The sequence below is a fragment of the Columba livia genome, chromosome Z (genome assembly GCF_036013475.1).
Source record: "Columba livia isolate bColLiv1 breed racing homer chromosome Z, bColLiv1.pat.W.v2, whole genome shotgun sequence".
Taxonomy (NCBI): Eukaryota; Metazoa; Chordata; class Aves; order Columbiformes; family Columbidae; genus Columba; species Columba livia.
The window spans coordinates 78,746,221-78,764,357 of NC_088642.1; the positions used below are offsets into that span (position 1 = coordinate 78,746,221).

Consider the following 18,137-nt stretch of genomic DNA (forward strand, 5'->3'; position numbering starts at 1 on the left):
ATGAAAAATAGCCAATTCAAGGCACTTTATTTCAACACTACCTCAGAAGAATAAAAAGGCAGAGAATGTATTTTATCCTGGCATAAATTTATGAAGGGAAACAAACAGAAAAAATGACTTTCAGCTCTTCTTATCTCGGTTTTATTTCCCTGTCCAGCAGCTTGCTATTTTTTTACCTATTCAGTTTGATTTTATCATGCTTTTATGCCATATCACATCAAACATATGTTTGCCTACTGCGGAAACGTTAATTTTTCTTAAAGCCACTAATGAAGTAAAATGTCAACGAGCACTGAGTCTTCTAGCCTTTTGAATTACTTGACACTAGCCGAGTAATTCACCCACCAACACCCACTGATGATGGAAATCTGCAGAAAAACGGTTGTGAAGGAGGATGAATAGTAGCAAATAACCACTTAGAAGAAATCGAGTGTTAAAGACGTATTTGATTAAACCAAGTGAATGTCCCATATCATTGAGTTGTTTGAAGTGTAGCAAAAGTTAGACCTTGGGATTCTCCTTTCTCTGTTGGGTGTCCATGAAAAAAAAAACAACCAAACCAACCAACCGACCAAAAAACCAAATTAATAAGTCAATCTAGGTTTCTCTGCCTTGCTCTTTTACACTGGGAACACAGGAGGTACTTTGGACCCAGAAGAGGGAAGTAGCAAGCTGACAAAAAGAAGAGATACCCTTTGATAACAGCACTGTAACAACAGTGCTGAAAGCCAGGGGAGGTAGATGAGCTGCTTGGTTTTAAGACTTTTTAAAAATAAGGAAAAGAGAGGCAAGTAAAGTGACTAAGAGTTAAGAGCTAAGAGGTTAGGAAAGGTAGATATATGGCTGGGTGGAGTAATGATGGTTGGTTGAGGAAAAGGTGAAAGATGGAGATGGGAAGATAAAAAGAGAAGTTTTCTCATTTCTTCTCTGCCCCAACTGTCAAAAGCCTGCATACATGCAGTTGTCCCCAAATTTTTGCTTCACAAATCTGGTAATCACACTTAGTTCGGTAGCTGACTTGAGAGAGTCAGATTGCAAAAGAGTATTTTAACATAGGAGTGTGATCTAACGCACATGGTTTTTCAAGGAATGCATCGTCACTGTGAATGCACAAAACCTTAACTTTGTGTGTCATAGGGAAGACACAGTTTTTCGACCCGACACTCACACCCTACATCACTGAGCTGGTTCCTGTCAGGTAATCATCTGCTGAGTTGCCAGCTGTGTTTTTCAAAGCACACACACAAGCTGTGAAGGCTTTCCTGCTGGGACCATGACCCTGCTCAGCTGGTGTCCCTTGATAGAGCCAGAACTCTGTGCGACCACTTAAAATACCTCCTAAGTTTTTATTCTCTTTTTCACTTTATTTGAGCTAGATATCAAAGCTGACTCTCTTTTCCTCTATGGTGTATTTACCCAGATTTAAAGACCTGATTCTTTTTTAGTTTCATTGCTATTATTAGCAAAGCCCTTGCGGTCAGATTCTACTTTCTCTTTCTCCTGTAGGTTAAGCACACAGAATTAAGTCAAATTATTAGGGATTCAAATCAGGAAGGTGAGACCAGGCCCTTTGTGGGGGGTCTAACAGCAGGGGCAAATACACTTTATCAGAGACAGACAATAACGATATGCCCTTTAGTGTAGTAACAACTGTATTTAAAATTTGAAATACTGGCATATTTCATATCCAATGAAAAATAAACCAAACCCAGAGTTAATCTTTGTAAAGAATGCAGATTTTCAGAACTGATTCTCAGTACACAAATGGAAATTGCACAGCCTTGTCTGTAGAATGAACTACCTAGTTCAACACAACAACAAAACAATTTTTCTCGGAGTAGGAGGGAGCAATTGATAGCACAAATGAAAGAGACTCATTTATTGCTTTAGAGAAAGACTTTGCTTATTATTCAATTCTGAAGTATCACTCCAGGATCACAAGCGCTGTCAGCAGCAATGTTTCATCTGAGGAGTCTGAGGGAGGTTCCTGACACAAAAACATGGGTTGTCAAAACTGTTTTTCAGTGCTGGCCCAATCCATCAAAAAATAGTTCTGTCTTTTCTGAGTATTATTATTGATTTATGAAGCGACAGATGTGTCTGCTGGCATGCTTGTGCATGCATCCGTGCATTAATGGGATTTTACACTTGCCTTCCTTCCCCGCTGCCCCAGAGGAGGAAGGCAGTTGTTAAAGGTAACAGGAGAAAGTGAGAAGAACAATGAGAATCAGAAGCGATGAACATGAGGCACATGGGTGGCAGAACAATGTCTCAGGGCCATGTCACAGGGAGCAACAGCAGACCCAGTCTCTTCCCAGCTCCTGTGGCACCCTGCTTCAGTGACAGAAGATAAGGACTGTTTATTTTGATAGGTGATCTATGAGCGCAAAGGCCAGAATCATCAAACTAGTACAAAACTTTGTGTCTGTAGACAGTCACCCCTCACAGAAGTATATTCTTAATAATGCTCATGACTCCCTGGGGCATCCCCTCTTCACTGCACTGTATTTTCTTAAAATTTGTTTTGCAATGTTCCTGTGAAATGATTCAATCTCCCTACCCATTTTTACAACCTGTTAAAGTCAGTGAGGGCTGGTGTAGACATTCTTATGGCTATGTTTAGTGGAGCATCTTAGGTCAAAATGTTTGGGATGCTTTGGATATCACCATCTGTGATAAACGTTATCTGATAACTCTGTATGTTTAAACCTATCCAGGTATAAGTTTGTAGTTACTTTTTATTTGATCAAGCTTGATGAAACAGGAGCAGTGAAATAATAAGGATGAGTATGGATTAGTATCTAAAAATTGAAAGAGTCCACAGTAAGGTTATTCTCTGTTGACTTTTCTGGGGGCACAACATTTTGCTCTTCAGTCTGCATCCTGTACCATGCCCCTCATCTACCCCTTCTTTCAAGAAAGCACAAACCTTCAAAGAAAATGTTAAACATCCAATAGAATGGAGGCAAAACCACAAACAGATCTGCATGCAAAGGTCTACATGAGTCTTATCTTGGGCCAGGATTCATGCAGTGTTGGTAAAAGCAACATATGTCAATTATTTGAGGACAAAGGTGATATTGTTTTGATTAACACTGTGATATTTTTCTTTTCTGAAAATTAAGGGATTTAAAAAATTTTCTGCCTCTTAATGAACATAAGATTCCTTTCCAGATTAGACAGTGCTGAAGACAAACAAGAGGAGGGGAATCTAGTACTAAATGCAAATGTTACAAAGTCCCCTTGTCTGTGAGTTTGTGTGAATGATATCTATAGGTACTGTTAGGATAGAGAAATAGTTACCAGAGAACAACATGCCAAAAAGAGGAATATTACATGCCCAGAAGAAAATATACGTCTCAAAAGAAGGCTAAGTTCTGGGGACTGACATCCTTCTGCAAGATCTGACAAACTCAGAACACCAAGAATTTGCCTAATTGGTACACAGCCACCAACGTACACAAGAATCAACAATGTGTGACATGGACCACGTGCAAGAGCAGAGCCTGATACGTGCAGATGTTTGAGTGTGTGAGTGAGTTGGAGTAACTGACTGTGTTGTGTGGACAGTTAATCTGTTTTTTTAAACAATGGTTTGATGAGACTATTTGTAACAGCTTAATGAATAAAGGCATTCTAATAAGCAGCAGCTGTGATCTGTTTCTCCTCCCACACCAGTACTCTGTAACAGGAAGGGAATTTACAATACAGAGACGTGCAAAACACAAGTAATGCAGGAAAACAAGGCCATGAAAAATAATGCCTAATTTATTGATGGCCAACTCTGCAAGCATTGATCATGGTTTTATATAAGATCTGATCATGGGTCCCGGTGCATAAAGCTATTTATGAGTCTAGATCAGATTGTATTTAACATTTTGCCAAAGTTTGTTCTAAGAAAGAATTAGTTTTCATGATTGTCTGTCTGGTGCTGTGAGACAGTCTCCTCCCTTCAGTAGTGACCCTCTTCTCTAGCACCAGGACTTGTTAGAGAAGTCAGACCTCTTAAAGTGCTTTTCTGCTTAACACAGACCACCTGAAGTTAGAGTGAATTAGTGTGTTGTTATGTATAATTATACTCTTCTTTCAGAAGAAATTGTTTTCTGAGCCTTGACTGCCTGCAGTTCTAAGGAATGATGACCTTGAAACTGTGAGGAGACCACTGAAATGAATTCACTTCACTAGCTTTCACAGTTCTTTGAGCAAAACAATTCCTGGCCATTCTGGCAAGGACTTACTCTAAATTGTGGTTCCACAAATGGAAGACATGAAAAAAAAAAAAAATCAAATAGACTAAAGCAGCTAGACAGAATTTTCTATTTACTCTCAAACTTATCTGTATTGGGAAAGGGCTACAGTGAGATTAATGCATTAACTTTTCATTTCTGAATCTGGTTTTGATGCCACTAGAGAACTAAGAATTATTTAACTCCAGCTGTTTTGATATATCATTCGTGAACTGGAGGACTGTTGTTTGTACAGTAAGGAGGCAGCCACATAAAAATCATTTTAAATGAATTCAGTGGAGCACTCCCACTGGTAAAAGCTTGATCTCTTGAAAGAGATAGAAAATTTACATGCTTTACTGAATTTGTAAGGGAAGGAGGTTATTGCAGAGAGTGGCTAGAGGTCAGGCTTTACATTTACGAGCTATAACTTCTGCTACTACAAACCTTAAGAGGGTTTATATTGGCTCCACTTGTTCATTTACTTTTTGCTGTGAGACACAATGCCTGCTTCTGCCAGAAATCCACAAAACAAATCTAAACTGAAATCTTGACTTAAGCAGTCCGGCAAAATGTATCCTGTTGCACTTTGAGTGGCCTGAAGCACCTTCATCCCCTGAGAATGTCACACAGCACATCGATGTGGCCACCCAGAAGCCAGGGGGAATTACCCAAGTCAGCTTGACACCTGCTGCTGCTGTGACTCTGCTGTACAGCTCTGCATAAACAGCTTCAGATCTCAGAAATTGTTTTCTGGACTTACTTTGGGCTGTGCTGAACACAACGGTTGAGTTAGAAACTCTCTCTTTTATTGTCTGCTTATATGTGACATACCGGGTCCTGATACCTGTTGGTACTTAGGAAAACTGCTATAAATGACCTTTTCTAGGTTGCATGTAATTGGAGGCCAATGTGCACAGAAAGATTTACAATGTGTTAGGTTGCTAGCACATTTCCCTACCACTACTGCTGCCTTACTGCAAGCAACTATTGTCACATCATTTAGGTACATGTTGCTGTTTTAATAATTTACATTAAAAGAGATAAGTAACTGTCTGGATAAACTCAACCCTGCTGACTGCATGAATAAAATGCTCATGGTTTAGACCTTGGGCACAAAAATGTGCTGCTTGATGGCTGGTTTCTGAGATGCGGAGACTGCAGAAAACCCACCTGAGAGTTCACAGCCAAGAAGTTCCATTCTCAACGTGCAGTGTCTTCTGCACACCTGGGGATACAGCCGTATGTACTGAGACTTAATGGGAGGGGTGAAGGAGTTAGCATACGGTGTGTTGTTGTCCACGTTTCCACGAAACACCTGTGATAAAACGACACACTCATAAAAACATGCCAGGAGGATTACTGGGGGTTCAGTTGATTTCCCTATCTCAAAAATATCTGCGTTGTTCTTCTGACCATCCCTGCACATTTGTCTACAAGCTTGTCACAAATAGAGGCTGTTTTTCCATTGCTAGTGCCCAAAATACAAGTTCTTAAGGAAAACATACTGCCACTGACTTGCGCCAGCATGTATTTTCCACCTGCACTGCATCAGGATTTCTAGCTTGTGACTCCTAGAAACCAAATGTAGTAATTCAACTAAATTATGACTTCTTTTCTAATTAGTATATTACATAGTCCCAATTCAATTTAGCCCGCAATTATTTATACTGATTGACATTTATTTTTTTCCCTCTAGTTCAAGAACCTGATCCAACACCCACTGAAGCGCACTGCAACCCTTCCATTGATTGCATGGGGATCTGAAATAAACCCATAGGCATTCTTCTGTTCACTCCTCACTCTAGCAAAATATGGTTGTACTTTGTTTTCTTCCCTCATTATATACCTCTTCACACAGTATTTTAATTTCCTCAACAGAGAAACTGTGTCTAATGCTGCAAAGTGCCTTAGTTCTATCTTAACTTACAGAGTAAAGGGATTTTTGCTGCTTTGTATGCACAGCTCTGTAAAAAATAAGCGGTAAGTATAAACTGTAAACACAGGCTTCCCACAGGATGATACTGTTTGTGCAGTACAGAGATTAGCATTGATGAATGAGTCTTATGCTTTTAAGGGTTAACACTAATCTGCCAATGTAATAAAACTAAATTGAAAACAGAGTAATGAGTAATTACTGGTAAACTAATTAAAATGAAAACCAGTTAAGTGTAATAAACAGGATTATTCTAGCCTTGGGAAATAGTATTTATACAACCATCAATTAAAGTATAAGAAACTCTTAGCAGACAGAAAGTGCAAATTTATGTGTTTGTTTTTCTGTGGGTTTTTTTTATGTTTTGTTTTGTTTTGTTTTTGTTTGTTTGTTTGTTTGTTTTGTTTTGTTTTGTTTTGTTTTGTTTTGTTTTGTTTTTTTTTTTTCTGAGAAAAATTTTGGCAAAGCAACATGTATCATACTGTCAGGCAATTATACATATCTACAGATACGTCATCATATCTACAGATAGCTCATACCTCTAAGGCAGCTAAACCATAAGATGTATTCATATACAGACAACTTAATCTTACCATATCTTCATTTGTGCCTTTTACTTTGTACATTGTCCACGACTTCCCATCATTGCTGTATGCAACTTTGTAAGATTTTACATATTCCGGACTTCCAATCCTCTTAGCACCTTGAGTTATAACTCCAGTGACTCTCATCTTCTTCTGCAGGTTTATCTGAAATAACAGTACAATATTACCAATACCCTTCTGAAGGACACGATTCTGATTCCAGATTCCTCTGATTACCTTTTTTTTTTTTTAATGGCAGCAAGGAAATAACGTAGCTTTAGCATTTAAACTACTGTCTTTACACTTGCATTAATTCATTTTGTCTTTGATTCATTTCACACACATATGCACACAAATAAATGAAAAACTTGTACTAAAAAGTTGTACTATACTTATGTCTTCATGTGTGTGTGTACACACAAATTCACATATATCGTTGATATATTGGATATTACTGGGATATAGCATATTACTGGTATATAGGATTACTGCTATATATTTTCTTCTTAAAACAGAAATGCAACAGTATGATAGTTCACCAAAGGCTGAATCTTCTTTCTATTAAAAGCCAATTTGTAATCCCATACAAAGAACCTGTTACTTCAGGTTAGGTTTATTTGTGGAAGTAAAAATAGATGGATGTTCTGTAAAGCAAACAAATATATGTTTGTTTGATTTTCACTGAAAATTCATCTACCTGAAGTTCATGGTTGAAATGCTAATCCCAAAACAGTCAATAACAAAATGTCTATGTCTATCAATGGACATGAACATTCCCTGTGTACTTGTCTGAGGTGATGTCAACATCCTGAAGTACAAATGATGCATGGAGAATTCAACACTATTCAGTCAACCTTAATTCTGCCTTCTTTATCCATCTATCATGTGGGAAAAATAACTACATTCTCACAAAATTCAGAATGTGATCTTCAAATAAGATTGTGCTGGCATTGTGAGCTCGGTGCCTGCAACGAAAAAATCACGAAGTGACCCATGACAATTGCACTCACACCCTCTTGCTGGTAGGCAACTGAAGTCTGTAACTTTTGCACCAAATGAAGCTTAACAAAGAGCTGTCATACTATGAGAATTGCATGAAGGTGTAGGCAGATGTGTGATAAAAGGAGATGAATGGAAATACTAGAGAGTAAACAACCAGGACAATGTCAATAATACATTAAACTACATTAGCACTTGCTTCCTCCAGATGAATCTTATCTCTGCTCCCCAGTTATTGGACTTGCACTCACTACTGTTTGGGATAGAAGCCCCGTACAGGAACATGGGGAGTCCGAGACAGACCAGATATCTGCTGTACAAATACTTTAATCACTTTGTTCTTTACAGTGTGGTCTCAAGATTTTCTCACAGTCGGTAACATAACCTAGCCTCTACTAAAGATGTATGAAGATCAGTGTTTCAATATCTACTGTGTACACAATGGGAAAGTGGAGGAGGACAGAATTTTATTGCTGTTCTTTTGAGGGGGTCTAGCTATCTCGCTGCTACTTATCTGAAATAGTTGGGCTTCTAATATTTTTCTTCTTGAGGTGAAATAAATTTCAGTGTAGTTTTACCGTGGTTCTCTGTATAAGTAATTAAGAGGCACTCACACACCTTTAGAATAACAGAGGGTTTTTAGAGGTTTAGACCCATTGAGAGAGGAAAAAGTTGCCTATAAAACATCAGATTTTTTACAGGCTCTTTCTCACATATATCAGGAAAACTCAGGAGCATTCACAATTGCCACGAGGAGAATGGACCCTCAACAGGAATTTAGACAGGTAAAAAATAGAAGAGATTCAAGTCTTCTTACATCCTTCATAAACCTTCTTTTGCTCCATTCCAGGTTAGAGGGCAGCTCCAGACACTATTATCAGCCCACTCACTACTTTTGAAAATGTAGTTAACATATAATAGTGACCAGTCAAACATAAAGGTTCTGGAAGTCTCTTATGCAGATTTCGCTGGAATGTCAGAATATTAATAAACATGCAAAACTATTTTTCCTGTATTTACCAAGTTGTTACTAAGTAAGTGAAAGTCATCTCCAAAAACAAATCAGCACAGTCAGGCAGAAACCAATCATTGATTATTTGTCTTTTACATATTCCAAATATCTTCATGTTTCACTGCTTGGGAAAAGGAATATATAATCCAATACAAAATGCATTTTCTTTGATCCCATTATGCATGTACCTAATATTCTTCCAGCTTCATTTGTGTTTTTTCTTTTTTTCTGGATAATAATCTAAGGCAGCTTTTTTGGATGAGAATTTGTGTGTATTTTTTTTTTCCCCTGTTTACTCAGAAAGAGTAGTTTCTAATGAAACCATAGCTTTAACCACAGGATATTATATTTCCACACTGGCTCCTCTCCATGCTCCAGTTTCCATTTCTAATGCACAACAAATCAACCACTGCACTTTGAGAAGCAAAACAACATCAAAAAATCCACCCAAAACTAATCTGCCAAAGAGTTTAATACAGTGGTAGAAAAATAAAACTTTCAAAAAAGTCCTAGTGAATGAAGGGAAGATTTGGTCAGAAAATAATAAAAATGAAGTAAAAATAACTAATTTTTTAAATACTCATTTATTATCAACAGTGGTTAACATGTCTTCCATGAGTTTCAGGAAGTAAAAAGCCTGCCTTTGCTCTGCTATACATCAGACTGCTATATAGCTTTATCTGGGTATGTGTATGTACAAACAATACAATTTAATTTGCTTCTGTTTTAACAGACATATTTTTTCTTTTAGAGGCTTTCTTGATCACTATCCATACTTTGAGTCACAAACTGAGCTTTGGCTTTAAGCAATATTGAGCTTGATATAACAGAGGAAATAAAAAACAGATACTGTGTTTTGCAATTAGGTCTACATATTCTGTCAATGTTTGCAGGAAAATCCCAATAAAAGGGAAAAAAACAGCTTTCAAATCCCTGCCACTTTCTTACACACAAAATTCCCATGGGGCTAACATCATGCCTGTGGTAGCTCCCTTCAATGTATATAGATACATCAGGAATTAATTTGCCCTTCTTGTCCGGGTTCTCTCATGTATTCTATTTTTTTTTTAAGTCAGAGCTTAGCAAAACTCAAAATATTACAATGACTATAATGAAGCAGATGCTGAAATCTTTCTTACTTAATGTACTTCACAAGGAAGAAAAGTTCCCAATGTGAAATGTGAACTATCTCTTTCAGCACTAAAAGCATCTTCAAAGGTATTTTTCTGTGGCAATTGTGAAGAAAAACAGCTTAAGAAGCTCTGCTTTGTGGATTCGGATGCAGGACAGAATGTTATATATGCTAATTACATGGGTGACTGTGGTTTAAAACAAAATAAAAAAAAAAAAGAGGTGAAAGTCACCAGGATAAGAACAGGAATCTAACACCTATTTTTTTTAATGGTAATAGCATATTTGGTTATAAAGAACCCCTTACCACTTCCTTGATTAATGGGAAAAAATCAAGGATGGTAGAAGACCAACAGAATATTGAGGGATTTACCCCTGTAATTTAATTACAAATGCACAGTAACGACCTTGTAAGAAGAAAATACTGGCACAGAAATTTGAGGAAACTACTTAAAACTAGAAAAAAAATCTCACAAAACTGATCAGTTTTACCAGCCCTACTTAAGTTTAAGGTTATTTTGAGAGCAGCGGGTTCAGACTTGACACAGACCCTCTCCATAGAGCTGCATTCAGCCATAGCTTTGAGAAGGCTTCTGGGTCCAGCAACTTCCACGGGACCTAATTCCCCTAACACACATCAGGGATTTGGCTGCAAAGTTCACAGGCAGATCCCAAGATGCCCATTGCATGGCATCATGGCATGAAGCATTTCACAAAACTTGTGTAAGGTGCCATGTAACACTCACAGGCAATAGAATCTTCCTCAAACAGGTTTTGCGCTTCAATAAGGAAGTTTTCTGGGGCTGAAATAGATGATGAATGCTGAAGCACTCAGGTAAAACTGTGTGTAAGAGAAAGCCAGTAGTCCGACATCAATTCATTTAAACCTGATGCTACAAGAAATAGATTGTGGATGCACCACATATGGTGGATGGTGCAAACTCACCGTGCTGATATTACAAAAAGCTCAGCTAGAGGACAGGTATGGCAGCCAGCTCAAGTTAATAGACAGTGTCCAGGCACAAGATAAAATAACTGAGAGTCAGTACTGTATATGCTGTCGAAGGATAAATTCATGTACTGCGAGTTACTTGGTGTCTTCTATACCATGTCATATAGCCAAAAGGAAGTAAAAACAAAATCACTCGAGGCATACTCCCTCGACTACAGTGTATGCTCAAGAGCTGGAGAATAAAATCGATTCTATCAGTTTAAAAAGTTCCCAGCACTCCTTGAAATTTCTTTTAACCTTGTTCCTTACCACAATCATCCTGATTCTGTGATTAGATCACTTTTATCATCACAGCAGGTTATAGAGTCATGGCCTCTTTCAAGAGGAGGGGAAAAAGTAACCAGAGTGCCGTGTTTCCTGCTCTCAGCACTGATTTTGTGTGAGTAATTACCTGTTAAGCAGTTTTCACTGGTGTACTAATGTTTTTGAATGCAATGACTCACATAAATCTGTTGTAAGATGCTAAATCATTCAGCTGCCTACACTGATGACGACACGGCCAATCAAGATTTTACTAGAACTCTAAAAAATCCATATATGAAAAGAAATAAAGCAGAAGAATATTTTTATGAGAGAAAGTGGCAATATGAGCAAGGTAATTTTAGATGTTCCTGTAGATGCTTGTTTCCCATAAAAACAGGAGAGTATTCAATTAAAAGTCCGAAGGACTCCACAAAACAAAGACCAAAACTAACTTCCTGGCATACTTAACAAACCTTAGAATTGGAGGAAAAAGACTAGAAGTCATAGCAATAACAGATCAATGTAATAGCAGAGATTAGGGATAGCACGAGTGGAAGAAGTCCATATTCCTCTTCAATTTGTGATCAACTATTAGTATAACCAGTGTGCACAAGCTACATACTTGACAAAAAAAATCCCACAAACTAAAAAAAATCAGTTGCATCAGTGTTCTCTGCATTATTATATGTAGGAGAGGAGAAAAGGGATGAAAAGATGGAGTGACTTTAGGAAGAAACCATATGTAATGCTCCTGGCCAGAATATATAACCATATTCACCTCATTTGTTGTTGCAGTGTTAGCAATAACACTAACATTTCATACAGAATTGGTTTGTCTGAAGTATACCTTAAAAGCAAACTCTCAAGAAATGCTCAGATTAAAGCCTTCAGAAAATGTTCGGTCTTTGAGAGTGCAAATGTAATTTTACATGAGCCTTTATTCATAAACAGAAATGCGGTTTATGGAGAACTATGGTGTTTACTTGTTTCAGTTATGAAATAAAATAACATGGCTATAAATAATTCTCCACTTTTTCTAGTGCTAAGTATATGAATTTTTACTAATACTCTATATTGTTCGTATAAAAATAGGGTTGAATAGGAGATCAAGGTTATACCGGCATTCAAAGATTTATTACAGCAAACCTTCCCTGCTGATTTCATCAGTTTTTGAAGGATTGAAATCTAATTTTCTTGTATTTTTTTTGAGTCGTAATTCTGATAAAGCTAGATAGAAAGCACCCACAGAAACGTTTTCTGATGAAAAATAGATACACTTGACAACGGAAATGTTTGCAACAACCTCAGGAGAGGAGGAACCTGACATGATTCCCTCAACACTGGGAAATTTAGTGAGCCTGAAATTTCCCTCCCAGGCTTCCCTTTCTGTCTTCCAGCACTGGAGGCCCTGAACATGCCCGAACATTGCTGCTTCACCCTCATGTCACATCAAGGGCAAGTGGTTGCAGAGCAGGGCTCAGCGTGTGATGAGGTTCAGGAAGGTTGGAACAGGTCAGTTACTATTATCTTCCCCATTGCAAAGCATCACTGGCACCTGGGTATAAGGTGCTCATGTATCTTGCCTGTCTGCGGCTTTTTATTACTCTCCTAATCAGCACTGTCAGCAGAGCTTCTCCAGATTTAGCTGAGGGCAGTCAGCATAGTAGCAGTGATGTGTGTTTTAACCAGCATCCAGATTAGGTAACACAGTGATTTATCCACAGGAGCAATCCAGCTGTTGCTGCTGTTCTGGAAGGAGGTTTATTATGTGGAGAAAAGCCAACATGTTTTATCTTATAACTGATAATCCAGAAGAACTAACATGTTCATTTGCTGCAGGTCACTTTACAAATAACTCCTAACATGATTGTGGGATTGTACCTTGGAGACAAACCAATTAAATACTCTGTTATTTCTAATCTCAGGCCCTTTTTGTTTCACTTGCATGGATGCAGATCCAGCAAAGCCTCTTCATAACTTTGCTACTAAATCCTCTGCAAACTCCCCCTCCCAATACTGTTGTTTCCAGAGTGCCTCGCCAATCTGTCATATCTTACGGTAACAACAAACATATCTTGTGTCTTCCCTGTACTCACAGTTTAGCCCCAACCAACTATGTGAAAGCAACTCATCACCTTTGCTATCTTCAGCTAGGCTATTGATATCCTTCAAGTCAGATATGCTGAATCAGGGACACGAATTGACCCAATAATTTAATTTGACTTTCTGTTAAAAGATCAGAATATAAGTTAAACCTTGCTTGTATAAAAAACATAAATATAGGGATCATTTGGCCCATGTAATACTAGTATGGAGGAGAATATATTATGAATATTACCAAAACCACTTCCTTTGTTTTTTTGTTGAGAACTTTCACTTTATGTCTCAGTTAGATTATATGTTTAGGCAGACTAAAAACTTGCTTGGTCTGTTTCTTATTATTATTTAGTCATTACTGTGATCCCAAACGTAGTTGTTATGAATGCCACTAACTGCATGATATGAAGTATTAAAATATTGGCAAGTTTAGACTGCCATCTCAAGAAGAGACCCATAATCAGTCTCAGGTTGTTCAGAGGTTTGTAGCTCTGTAAAATTTCATCTCACTTACAAAGTATTGATTGAATGGCTATTAACTTCTTGCAATATAAGGTTAGCTAAAATCCACTGAAGTTGTTCACTGCTACTATCAATTCCTATATATACCCTGAAATTGTGAATACTCTTCCTGGTTTTGTCATGCTAATACTTCCCAGAAAGAACTTCCCCAAAATGTCTAGAACACTTCTTAAAGTACCAGCCAAAGAATGAGTAAATAAAAATACCTGTATCTATTTCCCCTAGTAGCACAGCTTTGACCAATAGTTTCTAGAAGTTAGAAGATATGACAGGTCACAGAAACAAACATGCACTTTTCTTTTAATCCTACATGAGAACCCTTTTATTTAGAGAAAATAAGTAAATTCAAAAGATAGAATACTAAAATCACCATGAAAACATATTCAGAAAAGACTCTTACTGTGCCCATTGCAAATATCAAAGGTATTTTCTATCGCATTTTTTTCTTTTGTTTTGAAAGCACTTTGTTCGTAAAAATTCTGACAACCAAAGTTATCCAGACCTGCTCTGACACACAACAAGGACAACTGGGATGAATTCCCACTCTGACTACAGTAAGCTTTGTCTTGGTCCTATGTATCTTCTCAGACCAAGAAATGTTAAGCAATAAAGAAATGTGCTAGAAAATGATGTCTGTTGCCCAGGTGAAGGAATTATCTTAATTATCTTTGAATATTAAAGCTTAACATGGAATTAAGCCCATCCATTGAAAGATGGAAGCTGAAGAAAAGACTCAAACATATGAGAGATTAGACTTCCCCTTCACTGTGATATCCCTACTAGGGTGTTGTGATCATTGCACATGCCCAGCTTATTTTAACACAACACAATTTTAACAACAGCTAAAGCTACTTAATTCTTCCACCAGAATAAAACCAGCAAGTATTAATCGTGCTATCAAATGGTGCACAAACAACCTGTGCAGGGGCCACTTCTTAAACATAGTTCATTAAATTTTTAGGCAGCTTGTCTATAGAAATTAAACTCATTATGACTGCAAAGGAATGGCAAGAGTTGACCTAAAGTGTAATTCCACAGGACAGGATGGTCATGGGCTGTGCGATGGGCAGATTTCTTTTCCTATGCAATCTTGGCTATGTCAGCCTTGGGAGATGCTGCAAATCCCACAGCTCAAACCAGGCCTAGATTTTCTGCAAGGAGTCCACAAGGAACAAGCGATACGCTAGATCTGTGTTTGCAGACCCCTCGTGAGCAGCCACTTCTCATGCTAACACTCTTCAGCAACCCTTCCTCAGTCAATAATAATGTGCAGATCAGTAATGAAGCACAGTTCATAAAATACACATATTTACCCCCTTTCTTCCTTGATAAAGATCATTTTAATCGTCATATACCTACTTAAAAGTTTCTATTTCAATGAGCCGGGCAGCCATAGCTGGCTTTATGCTGCCTATCATGCTGACCATACCATCCTTTGCTCTTCCCATGTACCTGCAAATGCCTTGACTAGTTAGTGCAGAGTCTTTTTAGTTGTCAGATTATAGAGAACCTAAAGCATGTTGAAATTCCAGCTGTAACTAGGACTTCTGACTGACCTGGTAGTGCTGCTGATAGTTACAAAAACTGTGTTCACTCCATGACAACATTTGTGGGAGAAAGACAAATTGGAAAATATGTGAAAGCAATCCCTCCCATATATTGTCATATTTGAAAATAATGTGTTGGTTGCTATGAGACTGGTTGTGTAGGGAGAGAGGCCAAGGTTTTAGATGGACACAAGTGGAGTAAAGAAGTAGATTAGTAAGCACATAGGGGACAGAAGGCTTTGTAACTGACAAAAAGACTTTGCCACTGTGGCAGAATGCAAACCTCCATCCCTCCCCCTCCCTCCTTCATCATGGAAGGAGTGGGCACATCTCCCTCTCTCTCTGCTACTTGAGGCTAACAGCTTCTTCTGTTTGGCCCCAGAGCCCCCTGGCCAGGGCCATTAGGAGAAGGGGGTGCCGAGGCGCCACTGAGCCGCTGGGTGCCTGTGGCCAGTGTGGGGGACGTCTGGAGGCTTCAGGGGCACCCACAGCCAGGGTGGGGGTGCAGAGAAGCTTCTGGAATGCCCACAGGAAGATCTGATCAGCCAATAGAAAAACGGGATTCTCATCGAGACTTGGCCCGTTGTCATGGGTCTCTCGGAGCATGAGCAAGATGCTGTTGCCGAGACCCCCCCCCCGGGATGGAGACTCCGCTTGCCTCGCCGCCACGGGTGTGAGTAAAACTTCTCGCAGGATTGCGAGTGTATTTATACTTTCTGTGCACATATGCACGTGTAACTTTCCGTGCACATTTGCACACTTACTTTCCGTGCTTAATACAAGCACGTGTACTTTCCGTGCACATTTGCACGTGTAAATTTCCGTGCACATTTGCACGTGTAACTTTCCATCTCAATATGAGCACATGTATAAATTATTTCCTCGCACAATTGTGAGTGTATTTTCCTCCCGTGCTTCCACATGAGCACGTGTAATATTCCGTGCACATTTGCACGTGTAAGTAAATCAACCCTTGCAGGATTGCGAGTGTATTATAAATTCACCCTCGCAGAATCGCGAGTGTACACTTCCCGTACTCACTACGAGTACGTGTATCTCTTTAAAATTAATCCCGCACCGTGTTTAGGCAAGTGTGTACTCCTCGGGGACTCAGGGCCGGCTCCGGCATTGTTTTGAGTGAAGCCACGTGCATGCACACTGTGGACCACCTGTTGCACTAGTTGCTGCCCCTTAATAATTTTTTCCTCAACTGATATCCGAACCTTTAATTAAGTCACTTCGGAGTGCTAAAACCCTGTTTCTCACCGGTATAATAAAAGTTGTTTTGGACTCTGTTGTCCCTTAAACTAACCTCGGGGTACCTCCGTGACAGCCACTCAAACGATTTTTTCACCCACAAATGCTACTACAGAAAATGAAAAGGTGACTCAAGTGATTAATCCTGCCTGAACCTTAAGAAATTGGCTGAATCTTGGTTGAATCACAACAAATACACTCACGATATATTTTTAATTGTCTCTTGAAATTAACCAATAGACAAAACAGTTGATATATAAACATAAAAACGTTACACTTCTGTGAGACTTAATGAGAATTTTAATTATCTCTGCATTTTTCCTCAAAATACTTTTTCCTTCTACAAAAGCTGACATGCAATAGATTAGATTAAAAACATTAAAAGTTGCTTGGTTTTGCAGTACACAAAGAAAAAGCCCTCAAAATCTGAAAAGTCTCCTTGAAAGACTCAAGACTTGAACTATGTCTCTTTATCTTAACCACTCATGGAATAAGAAGGTTTTAAGAGTGCAAGAGTAAAATACACTCTATTTTTCAGTCCATAGAATTGATGTTCCACTGAAATTAAAAAGTCTTTGAGATGACATGCACACATCATCATTTCCAGAGGAGGTCAAGGAGTGTGAATTTACTGTAGCCCTTGCTTTCTGCTGTGCTATCTTGGTGCTGTTTACCTCCCATACTTCTAACAGCCTGTATAAAGGAGCAGTTTTTCCTCACCAGCTGTAAAATTGCAGAGAAATATAGAGGTGCAGCCAGGGACTGCATGCATGCTTTCTTACATGACAGCTGTACCAAGGTTTTTCCTATATTTTCACCCTGCAGATTGCTCTGTGTTTATGTTACCTACCTACACATATACGAACTCCGCATATACTGCTCTGGAGCCAACAACACAGAGGTAAGTATATATGCATGCCTCTGTACCATAAAAAATAACACACAAAACTTAATATATTGGTGTGTAATTTTACTTTTTCTTAAACTTTATATCTTGAACCTTAGTTGTAATGAAATAACTTGAAACAGTTTTTATTTCTAGAAGTCAAGCCTTGCAGGAGAGTAACTACAAGTGAGGAACATTTGCTTTGCTGGTTTTGAAAGTGCGTGTTTACAACATAAAATACAACTTGACTATTGCATATCAGCACAATATCATTTTACAGAATTAGATGCTGTCCTCCCCAAAGGAGGACTGTGATGCCCACCCATCACTCGATTACAGTCAGTGAGCCAACACATAGGTGCTGAGGCACCTCCACATGCAACATATTGGCACAAGAAACCAGATGGACACACATTTGCTCATTTCAGTGTGTCACCACTTGCTGGTTTGATTACTTTTAATATCAGGATGATAAACGTGAAAAAGAATTAAGTCAAAATAGATGGTGCTACAGATGCATGAAGCAATGCATTTAAAAGTACTGATGCTTCAGTCATGTCAGCAGGCTGACAAGGCATGTTATAGATAGTGTTTATAAAAGCATCAAGTTTCTGTTGCCATGGGGATGCTAACTCTGAACCGACTGCTTTTGTGTATCTGAAACCTCAATCAAAAATTATTTGAA

General features: G+C 38.5%; 1 protein-coding gene across 3 annotated transcripts in view; it reads right to left on the minus strand.

Annotated features, from left to right (window-relative positions):
- The window catches only part of EDIL3 (EGF like repeats and discoidin domains 3), a 254,738-nt gene that overhangs the window by 48,542 nt on the left and 188,059 nt on the right, over positions 1-18,137 (minus strand). For all 3 annotated transcript variants that reach the window (XM_065046489.1, XM_065046490.1, XM_065046488.1), the window contains 2 exons: positions 6,756-6,911; positions 5,400-5,544 (listed from right to left, as the gene is read on the minus strand). In XM_065046489.1, the coding sequence (XP_064902561.1) occupies positions 5,400-5,544; positions 6,756-6,911 (301 nt within the window). The remainder of the gene's footprint in view (positions 1-5,399; positions 5,545-6,755; positions 6,912-18,137) is intronic.